Here is a 17,678-nt window from a genome sequence, read left to right as displayed (position 1 = left end):
GGACGCAAGTGCACACTTGCAACACTTCCTTAAGCTATGCGACACCATCATCACAAAAGACATCGCACCAGCAAGCATCAGGCTCCGTGTTTCCCTTCTACCTCGCGGGGAAGGCGAAGCAGTGGTTTTACAAGGAGAAGGAAGCCGTCAACACGTGGGACAAATGTTCCATAGCGTTCCTCGTGAAATTTTTCCAGATGGGCAAAACCAATGCCCTGAGAGGGAAAATTTCAAACTTCCAACAGAATTCAATGGAATCTATCCCTGAGGCATGGGAAAGGCTATAGGATTACATCCAAGCCTACCTACACCATGGGATGGAGAATAGGTTTGTACTCTAAAACTTCTATGAGGGGTTGATGCCCATGTCGAAGGGGCACAGTGATGCCGCTGCTGGAGGCGCATTTCTTTCCCTCACCATTGATGGAGCTATGGCTCTCATCGAGAAGATGGTGGCAAATCAAAGCCGAGGAAAGAAAGAAAACAACAAAAAGGCATGCATACCATGAAGGAGGCAGATATGTTTGCCACAAAAATGCATTTGTTGCTGAAAAGACTGGACGGATGGTCCCAAAAAAAAAGAAGCCATGAAGGCCATAGTCTAGGCCATGGACTCACATATGACATGTGAAGTCTATGGTGAAGTCGGACACTTGTGGAATGACTACCCCGAGACCCATGAAGAAGCATCGTACATAAACAATGGGTTCCGATAGTAGAACAATAATGGGTGGAATAATAAATCCCGCCCACAAGGAGGTAAAAATAATTACAATTCAAATTTTAATTCAAACCAACCCTCCTTGAAAGACCTAGTTTTAGGTCAAGCAAAAATAAATGAAAATATCACTAAAAAGTTGATGGTCAATGATAAAATTATTGAAAATATAAATTCTCAAATTGAAAGTTTATCCTCCTCCATAAAGAATCAATTAAGTTTTAATAAAATGATTGAAACTCAAATTGCTCAAATAGCTACCGCTATTCCTATCAACAACACGGGGAAAATCTCGGGGCAACCCGAGAATTCTCCCGAGTTTGTTCATGTAGCTGCAGAGCAATAAAGGAGGAGAAGTCTTGCTGATGGACTATAAATGTCGAGCCCTTGCCGAAGGTAAATCGGTAGTTATCTTTAAAAATTCAAAAAAAAATTCAAACTTTCAAATTTTCAAAGTTCAAAATTTAAATATTTACTTCAAAATAAACTTTTTAGAAAAATAAAATAAAAATTATTTTCTGAATAAGAATAATTTTCTATTACTAGTTATCATTTTTTCAATAATTATAAAAATTAAAAATTCAATAAAATTTTGTTGGAAAATCATTTTCGAGCAGACCATGGGGAATCTGAGCTGATCCCCAATGGTCATGAGTTTGAAATGGCCATTGGACACTACCTGCTAAGGGGGAGCAGTAGCGGGCCGACCATGGGTACGGGCGCATCATTTGTGTGGCCGCACCACACCTTGCGCCGTGCGTGCTCTACCACCTCCAATGTCTCCTAGCCATTGAGGCCATGCCCCCTAGGTCGGTGCTCGGCTAGCAATAATGGGAGATCTAGGGTTAAGGCCCTCGTCACCCTCACTCTCTCCATTTTTAACTCTCTCACTCACTCACTTGCTCCCAAATTTCTTTCAAGCATTTTCCAATAAAGTTCTAGTGCAAGAAACCTCTAAAAAATTTTAGCTCAAGCTTGTCAAGCAAGTTCTCAGGTGCAAAGATTTTTTCATGCTAACTTCTCTACGTCCGAGAAATTTTTGTTTGTTCATGTTGTTCTTATTTCTAATATGAATAGGTTTAGAAGGAAGCTCACCGACTCACTCAAGGGTCACTCCCACGGAAGCTCAAGCGCGCGCTACACCGAGCCCGAGGAGAGCCCGATGCATGAAGACGAAGAAACGGTGCCAACGAAAGAAGAAGAGCAAGAGCAACCGATGGAGGAAGGTGATGACGATCCAGACCTTGATTTGGAGGGAGAACGGGAGATGTAGGCCTACAACCTCATCAAGAACCACAGTTCATGCACACGCCGGCATACCATCCCAACCTCCTCAAAAAGATAGGTATGGACACTGAATTCACCATCACCTGGAAAGCCGTTGGATGGGAGAACATCGCTCCCGTTGATGAGCAAGGTTCTCACCTCCTGACAATCTAGTTTTTATGCTCTTTGAATGAAGTTGAGAATGGGATTACTTTCTATCTTTTTTAGCAAGAATATTATATTACATGGAAGGATCTTAGTTCTCACTTAGGCTTTATCAAGAAATGTTCAATTGACTTAGATCATGCTCTCAAAGGTTTTAATCGCCATGAATTTTGGAGAGTAATTTCTAGTCAAAATGTAGTTGGCAAGTTTCAACCTTGAAATATGAATATTCATCATCCTACTTTGAGGTTCATGACTTTGTTCGCTAGACCGAACATTCGATTTGTTTATCATGTTGAAATGCAACTGCTATATGCCATGCTTAAAAAGATAAAAGTTGCTCCTATGAAAGAAATGTTTAAACATTGGTTAGAAACTACATCTATTTCTTGCACATCCCTTGTGACACGTATTGCCGCTAGTATTGGTGCGTTGGACGGACAAGATGTGACATACATCTCTACTCCATGCATTAGTATTAATGAGCATTACTTGATATAAGGGCATCATTTAAAAAATAATATTGTAGGAGACATTGTATATTCCTTCTCGGGGTATACAAATGAGATTCCGCTTCCTAACCTGGAACTCTCTTTGTATAAATCCCTGTCACCGACCTTCACTCTTGTCAAACAAGAGGAAGCACGCAAGAGTTCTATTTCTTGCAGGGCAACAAGGAGCAGGTTTAGGAACGAAGCCGACAACTCTCATTAGCCACCGCCAAAACTGACATGTCTTGTGCCTCCGGTGTATCACACGAAGTGGTTCCTAGCTATGTAGAGACCTGGGTTCACACCTAGGTACCAGCTAGGCTTGGGACACACCCCACAACAACACGAGACTAGAGAATCGAGATGGCATGAGGCTGATGATACATCATGGAGACATGCTCACTCCTCCGACTCCAAGGGACTACCACCACCAATCTAGCCACGACAGTCTACTTTGGATCATCGTGAGCTAGACGTCATCAAAACTTGCATTGGAGGACTAGAGATCCGCATAGGTGAAATACAAAATACTGTTAACACTCACGTGCAGGATTCAGCTTAGTAGCAGCTTCAGCAGCAACAACAATTCATGCAAATTAATGTGTTGTAGAAGCAACAACACCACAGGTGGCCTATTGGCGGTCCATGGGGTATAACCCCAAACCATAAGGCCATGAGCTAGCTTGGGGGAGGACCTCCGCAGAGGTACCTTATTTTTTCGCATTTTTAATTTTCACATTAATTTCTACATTTATTTCATTATTAGCATTTAAAAAATCAGAAAATTAAAAATACCAAAAAATGAAATATGATAAAAATAACAAAAATATGAATTCCACTCTCATATGTGTTTTAAGAATGTTTAGTTTCTCCTAAGTTGAAATGATAAATAGTTGCTCTGTCTATAATTCATCTGTGCCTAGGCTGTAACTTAGTATTCCCCAAGATTTAAGTTTGTTGGCTAAAATTGTCTCATCCTAAAAACTTGAAAACTTGTGGGTAGCAAATGCATGCTCCTTTTCTAAGTTATTGCGAGTTATGATATGTTACAAATAGAATTTGCTATGACTTTGTTCCAAGAGAGACTCAATATCTGGAGTATTCAATTTCAAAAATACTAAAATTCAAAAGTTCTTCAATGATTATGAATACCTACCAAGGCCATATGACAAATGAAAAACCTTAGTCATATGCTACTTGTTTGAACATTGAACTTTGTCAAATTGTTTGTGACCCTTGTTGAGATTATCATCATGCACCCATGATCAAGATTCACGTACACTCACAAAAAAACTGCTAACTCTTACACTGAGAGTTACGCAAAAACATATCTTTTCATCCACCAAAATAAATACTTCATTCATTTATCATGAGTTTCTCTCTCTAAAGTTTTATATGCCAAAAATAAAAGTATGGGCTAGGCTAAAAAAAAGAAAAGAAAAAAAAATCCATGCTAAAGAAGCATGAGAGAAAAAATGCAAGCCAAAGAGCATGAAGAAAAGAAAACAAAAAGAAAGAAAGAAACAAGGATAGCCCATACTTTTAAATAAAAGGCATTCATCCAAAAAGAGAGATTCATGATTCGAAGGAGTACCAAAAATATTTTAGATTTAGAAATTTATAAAAATTCCACACACTTGCACATCTTGATGAAAGTGTATGACTTGCATCTCCTTAAAGTTCAGTTTTGGACTTAGCAGAATATGCGTTGCAAGTATGCCTCAATTTCATACCTACCCAAAACTCCACCAAAAAGCCTTTAGTGGTAGGATGAAAAGAAGGCAAATATCAAATGCCATGGTGAGGTTTCATACACATTAAGCGATCGAGAGAATCATTTGAGGAACTTACATTTATTTTTCAAAATTCATAAAACCTTCGGATAGACAGTTGATCAAGGAATGAATGATTGGTGATTCTGTTAAAACCATTTTATCTTGCAACCACCCAAGAACTTGGAAAAGCTATACGTCCCATAAGGATTGTCGGGTTCATAAACCCAGGGTCCCTCGGGGACCGGCTTCCCCGCAAAAGCTCAGCCCAAGTAGACAGCATGCAACTCGTGGGCCGGCCCAAATACCTAAGCTTCAGGCCGGAGGAGTGATCCAATCTCCGACTGGAAGGCCAGACCAGGGAGGAACAGTGCCCGTTCACCGACTTTGGCCCACCTCTCCGACCGGAGCACACGCTTCGGTCTCTAGCCTGCCTCCGGATGGCCTCTCTGACCAGAAGGCCTGGCCAAAAGCACCGCTTCCAACTCTGACCCTGCGCTCTTTGACCGGGGGATACGCCAGGCACCTGCTCACTGTTCTTCTCCAACTGGCACAATTAGAGCCGACATGGAACCAACCGACCGAGGATGCCCGCTCAGAAAGGACCAGGGAACGAACGGAGAAAGCAAGGCAGGGCGCGCAAGTCAAACCATGATGCCGGGACCATACCCTGTACACCTACAGAAACTATACTTTGTAGCTTCCCTAGCACAAATAGTGTTGTAGGTGCCAACATTTCCCTTACAGTATTGTGGGTGCCATTAACTCCCATATAGTAAGGCACCCCCCACATGCCTCTGAGCATCGATAGTGTTGTGGGCACCGAGATTTACCGTACCGAGTGAACATGGTGAAACCCCTCACATGCCTCTAGGCATCAACAATATTTGCAGGTACCGACATCTACCATACCTGAAGAAGGCAACGCAACCTCCCACATGCATCTAACATTCTATAGTGTCATCAACAATGTTGTGGGCACCTACTATTATCTTGTACCCATCGGCATGGGTAACAAAGTTCAGTAGCATACGTACCCTCATCATCTCACTAGTAAAGCCATCCCCTTTATATATAAAAGGGGATGCGCTCCCTCCAACATAACTCAGTCCCTTTAGATTCATTAGATCGACTAAGTTCACTAGTCCACAACCGAAGAACTGCCAGGTTCAAACCTCAAGCACACGCTTGAACACTTAGCTCATAGCGGAGCTCCTGTCGCTCTCGGCCCTTCCGACCAGAGTTTGACCAGACCTCTCGTACACCCCATCTTTCTCCTTCTCGTTTGTAACCCCACTATAGACTTCGAGCACCTAGGCTCAGGTATAAAGTCACCGACCGACTCAAACTAGACGTAGGACACGTTGCCTGAACCAGTATAAACCCTGTGTCATTGAGTGCTAGGCCACCTCCAATCGCAACGTATGGCAAAACTACAAATATTTACGTGTTGGTCACTTTCTGCACCAACAGTTGGTGCCGTTCGTGGGGAAGATGCTGTACGTTTAACACTTTTTGGTCATCGGATGGCCCACTTTTCCACCACCCTTGCCGTGGTGGGCTCAGGCGATATGATTCGCTTCAGCTCGCTCAAGTTTGCCGCTCCCCCACCGGTTGGGATGTGGGTTTCACCCATCTTCGAGCCATCCTAGGCCTTCCTCCTCGGAAGACTAGACTTCGTTGCTGACTAACTCGGCATACTACACCTCCATGAGGAGGCACTCGTTCTGGCACCCATTGGAGGGGTGCCCTCCATTGACTCCAAGACGCATGACTTCAACGACGCGGCATCTGCACTTCGTTCCAAGCAAACTCACTGCTCAAACTCTGCTGTAAGTAATATGCGTACTGTTATTTATTCTTTATTTACTATCTCCCACCGATCATCTGGAGGGACCATATCGCCCATGCCACAAACACCATACGATCGGTCCCCCTACGGCCTCACATCCTCCGTGGATGCATATGCTCGGGGGCTCCAAAGGATGCTGGCACCATCCCCCCTCATATCCAAATTTGTCGGAATGGCAAGCTATGCTCCTGCCACTTTCCACAAACTCTCGGATGACGAGGGCGAGAGTGATGGTTCCAGCATCGGTGACGTGGCACCCCGCCACCGTCTATCCTGGGAGTACGCTATGGCGGACGTTCTGGGAAAGCCACCGGTGGTTGTGGAGTCTATGCAAACTCACAGCCCTCCGAACCTATGTGCGGGGGCCCTCACGTCTATGCAAGCGCACGCCGAGGAATTACGACAATGACGACAAAACTAGCCACCGCCTGTGCTGGCGCGCTTAGTGCAGCACACTGTGCCCTAGGCGCATAACTCGGTGGGCATCGCCTAGGGTCGCGCTCGCCAGGTCCAACACGACATCATGAACGAGGGGAATGATCTCCCACAGTTCACTCAGGCTAGCCAGAACATCGCTGCTGTGGCAATGCTTCTGCGTGGTGTTCCCAAGCCCGTCGACCCCCAGGAGCAGGCAGTCTACCGGAACCTCTAGGTCCTGGTAGAAGCCACCACCGTTCAATAGGCAAAAAGCTCTGACATGCACCCTCTCTCCCCACTAGGGGAGCGGGGATGTGCCAGACAAATCGTTCCATCCGCTCGCCGCTACAGCCATCATGTGTGGCCTGGGACGCAGTAGTCATGCCATAGTCTGACCTAGCGCCTGCCCCACACCGACCGTCGGTGCACAAACGAACCGGTCCACACCAGGATGCTCGCAGCATCATCAACAATCAGCATCGGGTCCAGCACGATGAGGACGCCCGTGCGGGTGGCGGTGGGAGTAGGTAACATAGATCCCGGCCGAACCATCGAGGGGAGCGGTGAAATGCACCCTAGGCGGGGTCATCGGCTAGACGACCGGAGTCCTAGCCCTGAGGGCCCAGGACCATGGGTCTTTGGCCGGCGTATCCAAAGAGCACCGTTCCCACAGCATTTTTGACCACCACCAACATCACCAAATACACTAGGGAGACAAACCCGAGCATTTGGCCCGAAGACTTCCGGCTCGCCTGTCGGGCCGGAGGAGTGGATGATGACTATTTCATCATTCAATATCTTCCCATTTGCGTGGGGGAACATGTTCGGGCATGGCTTGAATTCCCCCTGCACGACAGCATCCGCGACTGGGCGGACCTCAAGAGGGTCTTCGTTGGAAATTTCTAGGGGATGTATGTCTGCCCTGGAAACTCCTGGGACCTCAAGAGCTGCCAGTAGGAGCCCAGCGAGTCCCTACGAGATTACATCCATAGGTTCTCCCAATGATGTAACTCCCTCCCTGATGTCGCCGACGTAGATGTCATCAGTGCATTCCTCTCTGGGATGAACTGCGAGTCCCTGATCCATAAGCTTGGCTGCCTAAAGCCTCGTACCACCCGCGACCTGCTCGATGTTGCCACTATCCATGCCTCTGGCAAGGAGACGGTTAGAGCGGTCTTCAGCGAAGGCCGGGACAAAGGCAAGGCCAAGCGTGCGGAATAAGACGAGGGCCCCACCACACAGAGGGGCAAGAAGAACAAAAAGGATCGGCGCCGATCGGACAACACCACGATGGTCACCATGGCTGATCGCATGGGCAAGTAGCCCCAAGAGGGGCTGCCCAACCACTTTAACAAACTCATGGACAGTCCATGCACCAATCACACCTACCCCATCAAACACCTCTACAAGGACTACGAGCTCCTCAAATGTTTCCTTCGATAGGCTGGCGAGCCAAAGGAGGGAGACGGCAAAGAGGCGGCAGCCAAGAAAGGAGGCGTGGCAGGCAAGGACGGAGACGGCTTCCCCAAACCTAAGGAGTGCATCATGATCTTTGGCGGGTCCAACGCTGGAACACCCTAAATTTTGCACTCTTTTAAAATAGCTAAATCTGATTTATTTATGCAATTATGTGAGCATTAAAATATAGGAAAATAATAAATTTTGTGAAATTAAAATCAAATATAAGGTTAGTAACCTCTTGATGCATACATGCTGCTGCACTTTTGTTTTTGTAATGATTGGTTTTGATCAAATTTGAATTGGATACAAAATCAATTTGAAAATGGTTTGCTAAAACTCTAGAAAATAAAAAGAAAAAGAAAATTCTTTTCTTCCCCTCCCTTCCTCACATTCTGGCCTGCCTACCATTTCCCCGCGGGCCCAGCTTGCTCTGGCTGAGCCAGCCTGCTCGTCTCCCCCTTTTCCCCATCCTCCTGCTTTCCTCCTGGGCCAGCCCACTCGGGTGGGCTGACAACCGCCGCTGCCGCACCCCTTTTCCCTCCTACTCAGCCGTTGACCGCCTAGGCCTGCATGTCGGCGCCATCCCCCACCTCGCGCACCCGCGCCAGTCAAGCCGCAACCGCCGCTCCACGCCCATGTCTCGCATCGTGGGAGCATCTCCCCACGCCCGGCCTCTACAAAAGGGAGCCGAACACGTAGCCGCTCTCCATGCTGCCTCCTCGCTCCAATTTTGCGCTCACCAGTGCACAAGGAAGCAGGAACTACCACGCCGAGGTCCACCGAGATCCGTCGTCCGCCCCTCCGTGTCGTTAGCCGTCCCCGAGCCACGTTCGTCTCTGATTTTCACCATGGTGAGATTCGTCGTGCTCTCCTCTCTCTCCCTGGCTTTTTACCTTGGCAAATGGTGCCTTGTATGGCCATTTTTGAGTGCGCCATGGAGCTCCTTGCCACCGACCATGGCCTCCACCGCACCAACCGCATCCTCCGGCCGCTTTCTCGGCCTAGACGAGTTTGCCCGCACCCCCTCTCTCCCCTGGTGCTCTCGGATGCAGAAACTGAGGCCCGTAGGTCGAGTTCCCCGCTCGCCGACGAGTTCCTTGCCGCCGGCCATGGAGCCCCACCGTGGCCAACACTGTTCCGGCCGCCGGCCTCCTTTCTCTCTCCCTCCCATCTATTCTAATCCGTCCATCCATGATCCAACGGCTCTGAGAGGCCGATACCCCTTCACGGGACATTTTGCTAAAGAGATCCCCGAGTTCGGCCAAATAGAACGCGCAGTCCTCGGCCATTTTACTTATTCCAAAATTGATTTTATTTAAATTCAGAAATAGTTCCTTCTATTTATAGAAATGACATTGGATTTGTTTTGCTCATAAAAACTTCGTTTTAGCTCCGAATCGACCCGTTCGAATTGCGTTAGTTTCATAATTGCATAATCTACGTGTTAGTACCACTGTTAACCATGTTTGCAACTTTTAAATTTCATGGTTAGGTTTAATTAAATAAATTGCTATAGGAAACCCCGTTTAAATCATAACTTTTGCGTTTTAGCTCCGTTTTTCGTGAACTTCGCATTGACGTGATCGTAGCGAGACGTAGATTCTTTTCATAAACATTTTATCTTGTTTTCTATACTGCTGGTGTAGTGTTCTAATAATAGGTTTGTTTTCTTTGCATGAATGTTCCTGAAATGTTGTATGTTGCCGTGTTGGTCGTGTTCAGACGGTGAGGAGAACGTTGGTGACCAAGAGTTCTTTGACGACCAGCAGGACCAGCAGGAGTTTGCTAACCAAGGCAAGTATAGCATGGGATCTACCTTGATGTCCTATTCACCATTATTAATTACTCATTTGCATGTGTCTAATTTTGATACCCGTAAGGACATCCTAGTGATTGATTATCCTGTTCCTTGTCTCCTATGGGTTATATGCATATGGGTAGTTTGCTAGCGCTCAATGTAACTATAAATAATCTACATAATGAATAATGGTTCTATGGAACGAAAAGGTAAAATTTGCTTTTTAAACAACTAAGTTATAGGGTGAAGGAGCAAATAACTTTCGATCATGATGCTCTCGGCCCTCCATAAGGACTTATCTGTTGGCAAAAGCTGGGACTGATAGTGCAACCGTGAGGGTCACATGGCTCTGACTTTAGCTCAGTAGTAGGACCTTTTCTAGCTTGTTAGAGGTTACCTTTATGGCACAAAAGGGGCTTGCCATGTTGGGTATAGGACTGCCTCTGTTCTTATGTGTATAGCCACGATGGACATGTGCCATAGGAAAGGGGGGTTCCTACATCTGCCTGCTGAGAAAACCTAGTGGCCCTAACTTGTTAGAGAAACCTATGAAATGGCTTCATAGTGTACCCTACTCGCTTAACTTGGCAGTGATATGGGAGTAATTAACCCGGGCATATGGGAATCACGACTCGTGGTGAATGTGCACAACCTCTGCAGAGGGTTACAAACTGTTATAATAGCCGTGCTCACGGTCATGAGCGGCCCAGGAAAACTCACTGAATAAATGGTTAATTATTGTTGTTCATTTATGATGTTCTATGATGATAATATGATACAATTGATTCTGATATCTGATCATGTGGGATTAATTGGGGCTTAAGCATAACTTGATAATAGTTTATGATAAAATCTTGACTTACTAAAAGTGCTAACTGTAGTAAACCAGAGTCAACCTTTTTGAGCTTTCATAACCCCATGTTAACTTGTTAAGTACAGGAAGTACTTATGCTTGTTTTACTTTCAATATTTGGATAAAAATCCTAGATGGGTAACAGATGTCAACGGATATGAGGAGTTCCCAGAGGACTTTTAGGTTTGTGGTCAACCAGTTGACCGTCCCTGTGTTGGAGCTTCCACGAGAGAGCTACTTTCTTTTATTTTCCATTGTGTTGTGCAAGACTATGTTATGGTATTAATCGTGATGTAAGATACACCGTGATGATACTTTTGTAATTTGTCGACTTATGTGTGTGACTGATCCCTGGGCACACATGAGCTTTATGCATTCAATTTTATCCTTAAAATTAGGTGTGACAAATTGGTATTAGAGCAGTGTTGACTGTAGGACGCAAGCCTAGTAGAAACTGGTTGTTCTAAGGTTTAGAAGTTGCTACAAAAACCCTCACTCTATGCACCTTGATATTTTCTTCTCTACTATATTTCTACCCTTGTCATTCATCTCTACCTTGGTGCTTATTTTGAGGACTTTGTTCTTATCTTCACCCCTTGATTTCATATGCTTTTAGAACTATCCCTCATCACCTTCTTGCGTAATCTGAAGAAGAGTCTTAGGAATGTTACCCCTAGTATAATAAGGGCAATAGTATCGCAAGTTGAGTCAATGATTGAGTTGTGCATGTTTATTGATTGTTGAATTGTCATTATGCTTATGATTGTTTTGAATCTTTGTAATGATTGCAATGATCTTGTTGGGTGTTCCCATAATTTCATTTAGTTATAGGCCTAAGGCATAAGGATTAATGAAATAAATAGTCGGGTTTTGGTTTTCTTCTGTTTTCCCTATCGTGTCTTTTCAGAGCAGTCTGCATTCTTCGGCTTATGTCTCTAAATTTGGATTACCAAAAATCATGAGAAAATTCTGGACAATTGTAGACTTCAATATCTTTCTCTGAGCGAAAGAATCACCTTTATATCTATTTTGTTTATGGAGATATGAAAATCACAAGGCAATGCATCTGTGCTGTTTGGAATCTGGAGTAGTTTCTGTTGTGTACCATTTTTGACCAAATTATCTATGGAATTTGGACAAGTGTTCTATAAAGAATTTGTGGATAATTTTATAAGTTTTTCAACAGTATAAGCTAAAATATTATTGGATTAATAGAATGAGAGTTACAGCTGTTTTACTGCACTGCTATTTTTCTGCTCGCGAGGAATTTCAGGTTTCTTGTTCTTGCCCATACACAAGAGTCTCATTGGGATGTCAGGACATCGTGATACTAGTTAGATCATCTAGAAGAAGGTGCAAGTTACCCTTTTTGTGTCCCCTAGTTTAATTTTCTTAAGGGTGGTAACCAAGATGAAGAATTTGTAAGATGAAGAATCATACGTTCTAGTTTGTGCAGCAGAAGCGTGGTGGTACCCAAAGAAGTGGCTTGTTCATTAAGTCAACTAAGGAAGCGTGAGTTGAACTAACTGACATGCTATTTGGAGTTATCCATTGCGGAGCATAAAAGTACTATCTTCTTGGAAGTAAAAGTGACATATAGGAGGATCACAAGAATCTACAGGACATCTTCACCAAGTTGGTCTTGAGCTTGTGATATCTTCGTTGGAATGAGATTGATGATGACTTGGAAAAGTGCTAACACCTAGAGAAGTAGCCTATCAGTTGGAATTGCCTCTGAGTTGTCAGGTGTGCACGCTGTGTTTCATGTTTCTCAATTAAAGAAGTGTTTGCGAGTACCAGAAGAGCAGATTCCTTTAGAAGAACTTGCTGTTAAGGAAGATCTCACATATGAAGAGTATCTGATAAAGATTTTACAGATGGCAGAAAGAGTTACAAGGAGCCGAGTTATAAAAATGTGCAAGGTACAGTGGAATCGATATACAGAGGATGAGGCTACTTGGGAAAGAGAAGAGGGTTTGCGAAAGTCTTATCCCCAACTGTTTGAGTAAGCAATCATCCAAATCTCGAGGAGATTTATCTTAAGGGGGATAGAATTATAACACCCTAAAATTTGCACTCTTCTAAAATAGCTAAATCTGATTTATTTTTGCAATTATGTGAGCATTAAAATATAGGAAAATAATAAATTTTGTGAAATTAAAATCAAATATAAGGTTAGTAACCTCTTGATGCATACATGTTGCTGCACTTTTGTTTTTATAATGATTGGTTTTGATCAAATTTGAATTTTTGAATTGGATACAAAATAAATTTGAAAATGGTTTGCTAAAACTCTAGAAAATAAAAAGAAAAAGAAAATTCTTTTCTTCCCCTCCCTTCCTCACATTCTGGCCTGCTGACCATTTCCCCGCTGGCCTAGCTTGCTCTGGCCGAGCCGACCCGCTCATCTCCCCCTTTTCCCCCTCCTCCTGCTTTCCTCCTGGGCCGGCCCACTCGGGCGGGCTGACAACCACCACTGTCGCGCCCCTTTCCCCTCCTGCTCAGCCGCTGACCTCCTGGGCCCGCATGTCGGCTCCGTCCCCCACCTCGCACGCCTGCGCCAGTCAAGCCGCAACCGTCGCTCCACGCCCACGTCTCGTGTCGTGGGAGCGTCTCCCCGCGCCTGGCCTCTACAAAAGGGAGCTGAACGCATAGCCGTCCTCCCTACTACCTCCTCACTCCAATTTCGCACTTGCCAGTGCACAAGGAAGCAACAACTGCCGCACCGAGGTCCGCCGAGATCCGCCATCTGCCCCTCCGCGTGGTTAGCCATCCCCGAGCCATGTTCGTCTCTGATTTTTGCCGTGGTGAGATTCGTCGTGCTCTCCTCTCTCTCCCCAACCTTTTACCTTGGCAAATGGTGGCTTGTATGGCCATTTTCGAGTGCGCCATGGAGCTCCTTGCCATTGGTCATGGCCGCCACCACACCAACCGCGTCCTCCAGCCGCTCTCTCGGTCTAGACGAGTTTGCCCGCACCCCCTCTCTCCCACGGTGCTCTTGGATGTGCCAACCGAGGCCCGTAGGCCGAGTTCCCCGCTCGCCGGCAAGTTCCTCACCGCCGGCCATGGAGCCCCACTGTGGCCGCCATTGTTCCGGCCGCCGGCCTCCTTTCTCTCTCCCTCCCATCTATTCTAATCCGTCCATCCGTGATCCAACGGCTCTGAGAGGCTGATACCCCTTCGCGGGACATTTTGCTAAAGAGATCCCCGAGTTTGGCCAAATAGAACCCGCAGTCCTCGGCCGTTTTAATTATTCCAAAATGGATTTTATTTAAATTTAGAAATAGTTCCTTCTATTTACAGAAATGCCACTGGATTTATTTTGCTCATAAAAACTTTGTTTTAGCTCTGGATCGACCCGTTCAAATTGTGTTAGTTTCGTAATTGCATAATCTATGTGTTAGTACCACTGTTAACCATGTTTGCAACTTTTAAATTTCATGGTTAGGTTTAATTAAATAAATTGCTACAGGAAACCCCATTTAAATCATAACTTTTGCGTTTTAGCTCCGTTTTTCGTGAACTTCGTGTTGACATGATCATAGCGAGACATAGATTCTTTTCATAAACATTTTATCTTGTTTTCTATACTGCTGGTGTATTGTTCTAATAATAGGTTTGATTGCTTTGCATGAATGTTCTTGAAATGTTGTATGTTGCCGTGTTGGTCGTGTTCAGACGGTGAGGAGAACGTAGGTGACCAAGAGTTCTTTGACGACCAGCAGGACTAGCAAGAGTTTGCTAACCAAGGCAAGTATAGCATAGGATCTACCTTGATGTCCTATTCACTTTTATTAATTACTCATTTGCATGTGTCTCATTTTGATACCCGTAAGGACATCCTAGTGATTGATTATCCTGTTCCTTGTCTCCTTTGGGTTATATGCATATGGGTAGTTTGCTAGCGCTCAATGTAACTGTAAATAATCTACATAATGAATAATGGTTCTATGGAACGAAAAGGTAAAATTTGCTTTTTAAAGAACTGAGTTATAGGGCGAAGGAGCAAATGACTTTTGATCATGATGCTCTCGGCCCTCCATAAGGACTTATCTATTGGCAAAAGTTGGGACTAACAGTGCAACCATGAGGGTCACATGGCTCTAACTTTAGCTCAGTAGTAGGACCTTTTCTTGCTTGTTAGAGGTTACCTTTATGGCGCAAAAGGGGCTTGCCACATTGGGTATAGGACTGCCTCTTTTCATATGTGTATAGCCGCGATGGACATGTGCCATAGGAAACAGGGGTTCCTACATCTGCCTATCGAGGAAACCTAGTGGCCCTAAATTGTTAGAGAAACCTATGAAATGGCTTCATAGCATACCCTACCCGCTCACCTTGGCAGTGATATGGGAGTAATTAACCCGGGCATATGGGAATCATGACGCATGGTGAATGTGCACAACCTCTGCAGAGGGTTACAAACTGTTATAACAGTCGTGCTCACTGGTCACGAGCGGCCCGGAAAACTAACAGAATAAATGGTTAATTATTTTTGTTCATTTATGAAGTTATATGATGATAATATGATACAATTGATTCTGATGTCTGATCATGTGGGATTAATTGGGGCTTAAGCATAACTTGATAATAGTTGATGATAAAATCTTGACTTACTAAAAGTGCTAACTGCAGTAAACCAGAGTCAACCTTTTTGAGCTTTCATAACCCCATGTTAATTTGTTAAGTACGAGAAGTACTTATGCTTGTTTTACTTTCAATATTTGGATAAAAATCCCCAATGGGTAATAGATGTCAATGGATATGAGGAGTTCCTAGAGGACTTTTAGGCTTGTGGTCAACCAGTTGACCGTCCTTGTGTTGGAGCTTCCATGAGAGAGCTACTTTCTTTTATTTTCTGCTATGTTGTGCAAGACTATGTTATGGTATTAATCGTGATGTAAGATACACCGTGATGATACTTTTGTAATTTGTCGACTTATGTGTGTGACTGATCCTTGGGCACACATGAGCTTTATGCATTCAATTTTATCCTTAAAATTGGGTGTGACAGACACCATCTAAATGAAACGCCAGCACAAGGTGCGCTACAGGGAGGCGTGCGCCGCTGAGACAGCTGTCCCCTCCTTCCTCGGCTAGTCAGAATCTCTGATCACCTTTGATCAGAGGGACCATCCCTCCCACGTCGCAAGATCGGGACGCTACCCACTCATCGTCGACCCTATCATCCGCAAGAAGCGCCTCACCATGGTACTGATGGACGAAGGCAGCGGCCTCAACATCCTCTACATCAACACCCTCGATGCCATGCGCATTCCTAGCGGGTTCTCCCTTCCACGGGGTAATCTCGGGAGCACGGGCATACCCACTCGGGCAGATCAATCTACCCATCACATTTAGCAAACAAGCCAACTTCTGCTTAGAGGTCCTCACCTTTGAAGTGGTGGACTTTCTAGGGTCCTACCACGCTATCTTGGGGCGTCCATGCTACGCCAAATTTATGGCGATCCCCAACTACACCTACCTCAAGCTGAAGATGTCAGGACCAAACGGCATCATCACTATAAGCAGTGCCTTCTCGCATGCCTTCACGTGCAACCATGAGCATTTCGAGCTCGCCACTATGGTCGTCAACTCATCCAAGCTCCCATGGCTCGGGGAGTCGTCAACCACAGCAGTCCTGGACTGCAACAAACCGACCTCCTTGATGGCCTTCCGCCCGCTCGAGGAAACCAAGGCGGTGGGTATCGACCCCACCGACCCAACCAAGATAGTGTGGATCAGGACCCAGCTCCCGACCAAATAGGAATGTGAGCTCATCGACTTCCTACGCACCACTCATGATGTCTTCACATGGCAGCCTTCTGACATGCCGAGCATACCATGGGAGGTCACCGAGCACGCACTGCGCCTCATCCTAGGCTCGAAACCCTCCAAGCAGGGCCTATGTCGCTTCGACGATGAGAGACACAGGGCCATAGGCGAAGAGATCGCCAAACTCCTGGTAGATGGATTCATCAGAGAGGTATTCCACTCCGACTGGCTTGCCAATCCCATTCTTGTTAAAAAGAAGACCGAGAAGTAGAGAATGTGTGTTGACTTCACTGGCCTCAACAAAGCATGTCCAAAGGATCACTTTCCTTTGTCGCGCATAGACCAGATAGTCGACTCCACCTCGGGTTGCGAGATCCTCTCCTTTCTAGATGCCTACTCAGGCTATCACCAGATCGCAATGAAAGAATCCGATCAGCTGGCAACCTCATTCATCACCGTATATGGTTCATACTGCTATGTGACCATGCCTTTCGACCTAAAGAATGCTGGTGCCACCTACCAAAGGTGCATGCAGCAATGCTTCACCAACCAAATCGACCCGCTCGATCAGCCTAATCAAGCCGAGTGACCGAAACCAACAATCGCCATCTATGTTGATGACATAGTGGTCAAAATAGCTCAAGCTTGTGACCTGATCGCAAACTTTGCCGCAACATTCACGAACCTCTAAAGGTTCAACATCAAGCTGAATCCCGAAAAATGTGTTTTCGGGGTTTCGAAGGGGAAGCTGCTTGGATACATCGTGTCCGAGCGTGGCATCGAGGCCAACCCCAAAAAAATCATGGCCATGTCCAACATGGGCCCCATATGCAACATCAAGGGCGTACAAAGGCTCACCGGCTGTTTGGCTGCCCTGAGCCGCTTCATCTCCCAGCTCGGTGAACGGGGGATGCCACTCTACAAGCTCCTCAAAAAGACAGACGCCTTCGTTTGGACTAAGGAAGCCTAGCAGGCTCTAGAAAGCCTCAAAGCATCCCTAACGTTGGCCCCAATCCTTGTCGCTCCTGAACGAGGAGAACCCCTCATTTATGTCATGGCAAGCAACCATATGGTGAGTGCTACCCTGGTTGTCGAAAGGGAGGAGTAGGG

The 17,678-nt window shown here is 45.5% G+C and overlaps 1 protein-coding gene and 1 non-coding gene across 2 annotated transcripts; one reads left to right on the top strand and one right to left on the bottom strand.

Moving 5' to 3' along the window:
- Positions 1–212: 212 nt before the first annotated feature.
- On the bottom strand, positions 213–319 carry LOC136502458 (small nucleolar RNA R71). Its single transcript, XR_010770595.1, has one exon. It is a non-coding gene; the product is annotated as a small nucleolar RNA R71 (small nucleolar RNA).
- A 15,682-nt stretch (positions 320–16,001) lies between these two features.
- LOC136499733 (uncharacterized) lies at positions 16,002–16,560 on the top strand. The gene is made up of 2 exons (XM_066495283.1): positions 16,002–16,095; positions 16,211–16,560. The coding sequence occupies exons 1-2, from the start codon at positions 16,002–16,004 to the stop codon at positions 16,558–16,560; spliced, it is 444 nt and encodes a 147-aa protein (XP_066351380.1).
- Positions 16,561–17,678: the final 1,118 nt, after the last annotated feature.

Source organism: Miscanthus floridulus, chromosome 13, assembly GCF_019320115.1.
Source record: "Miscanthus floridulus cultivar M001 chromosome 13, ASM1932011v1, whole genome shotgun sequence".
In the NCBI taxonomy this organism is placed as follows: domain Eukaryota; kingdom Viridiplantae; phylum Streptophyta; class Magnoliopsida; order Poales; family Poaceae; genus Miscanthus; species Miscanthus floridulus.
This window is presented reverse-complemented; position numbering and strand designations above follow the sequence as displayed.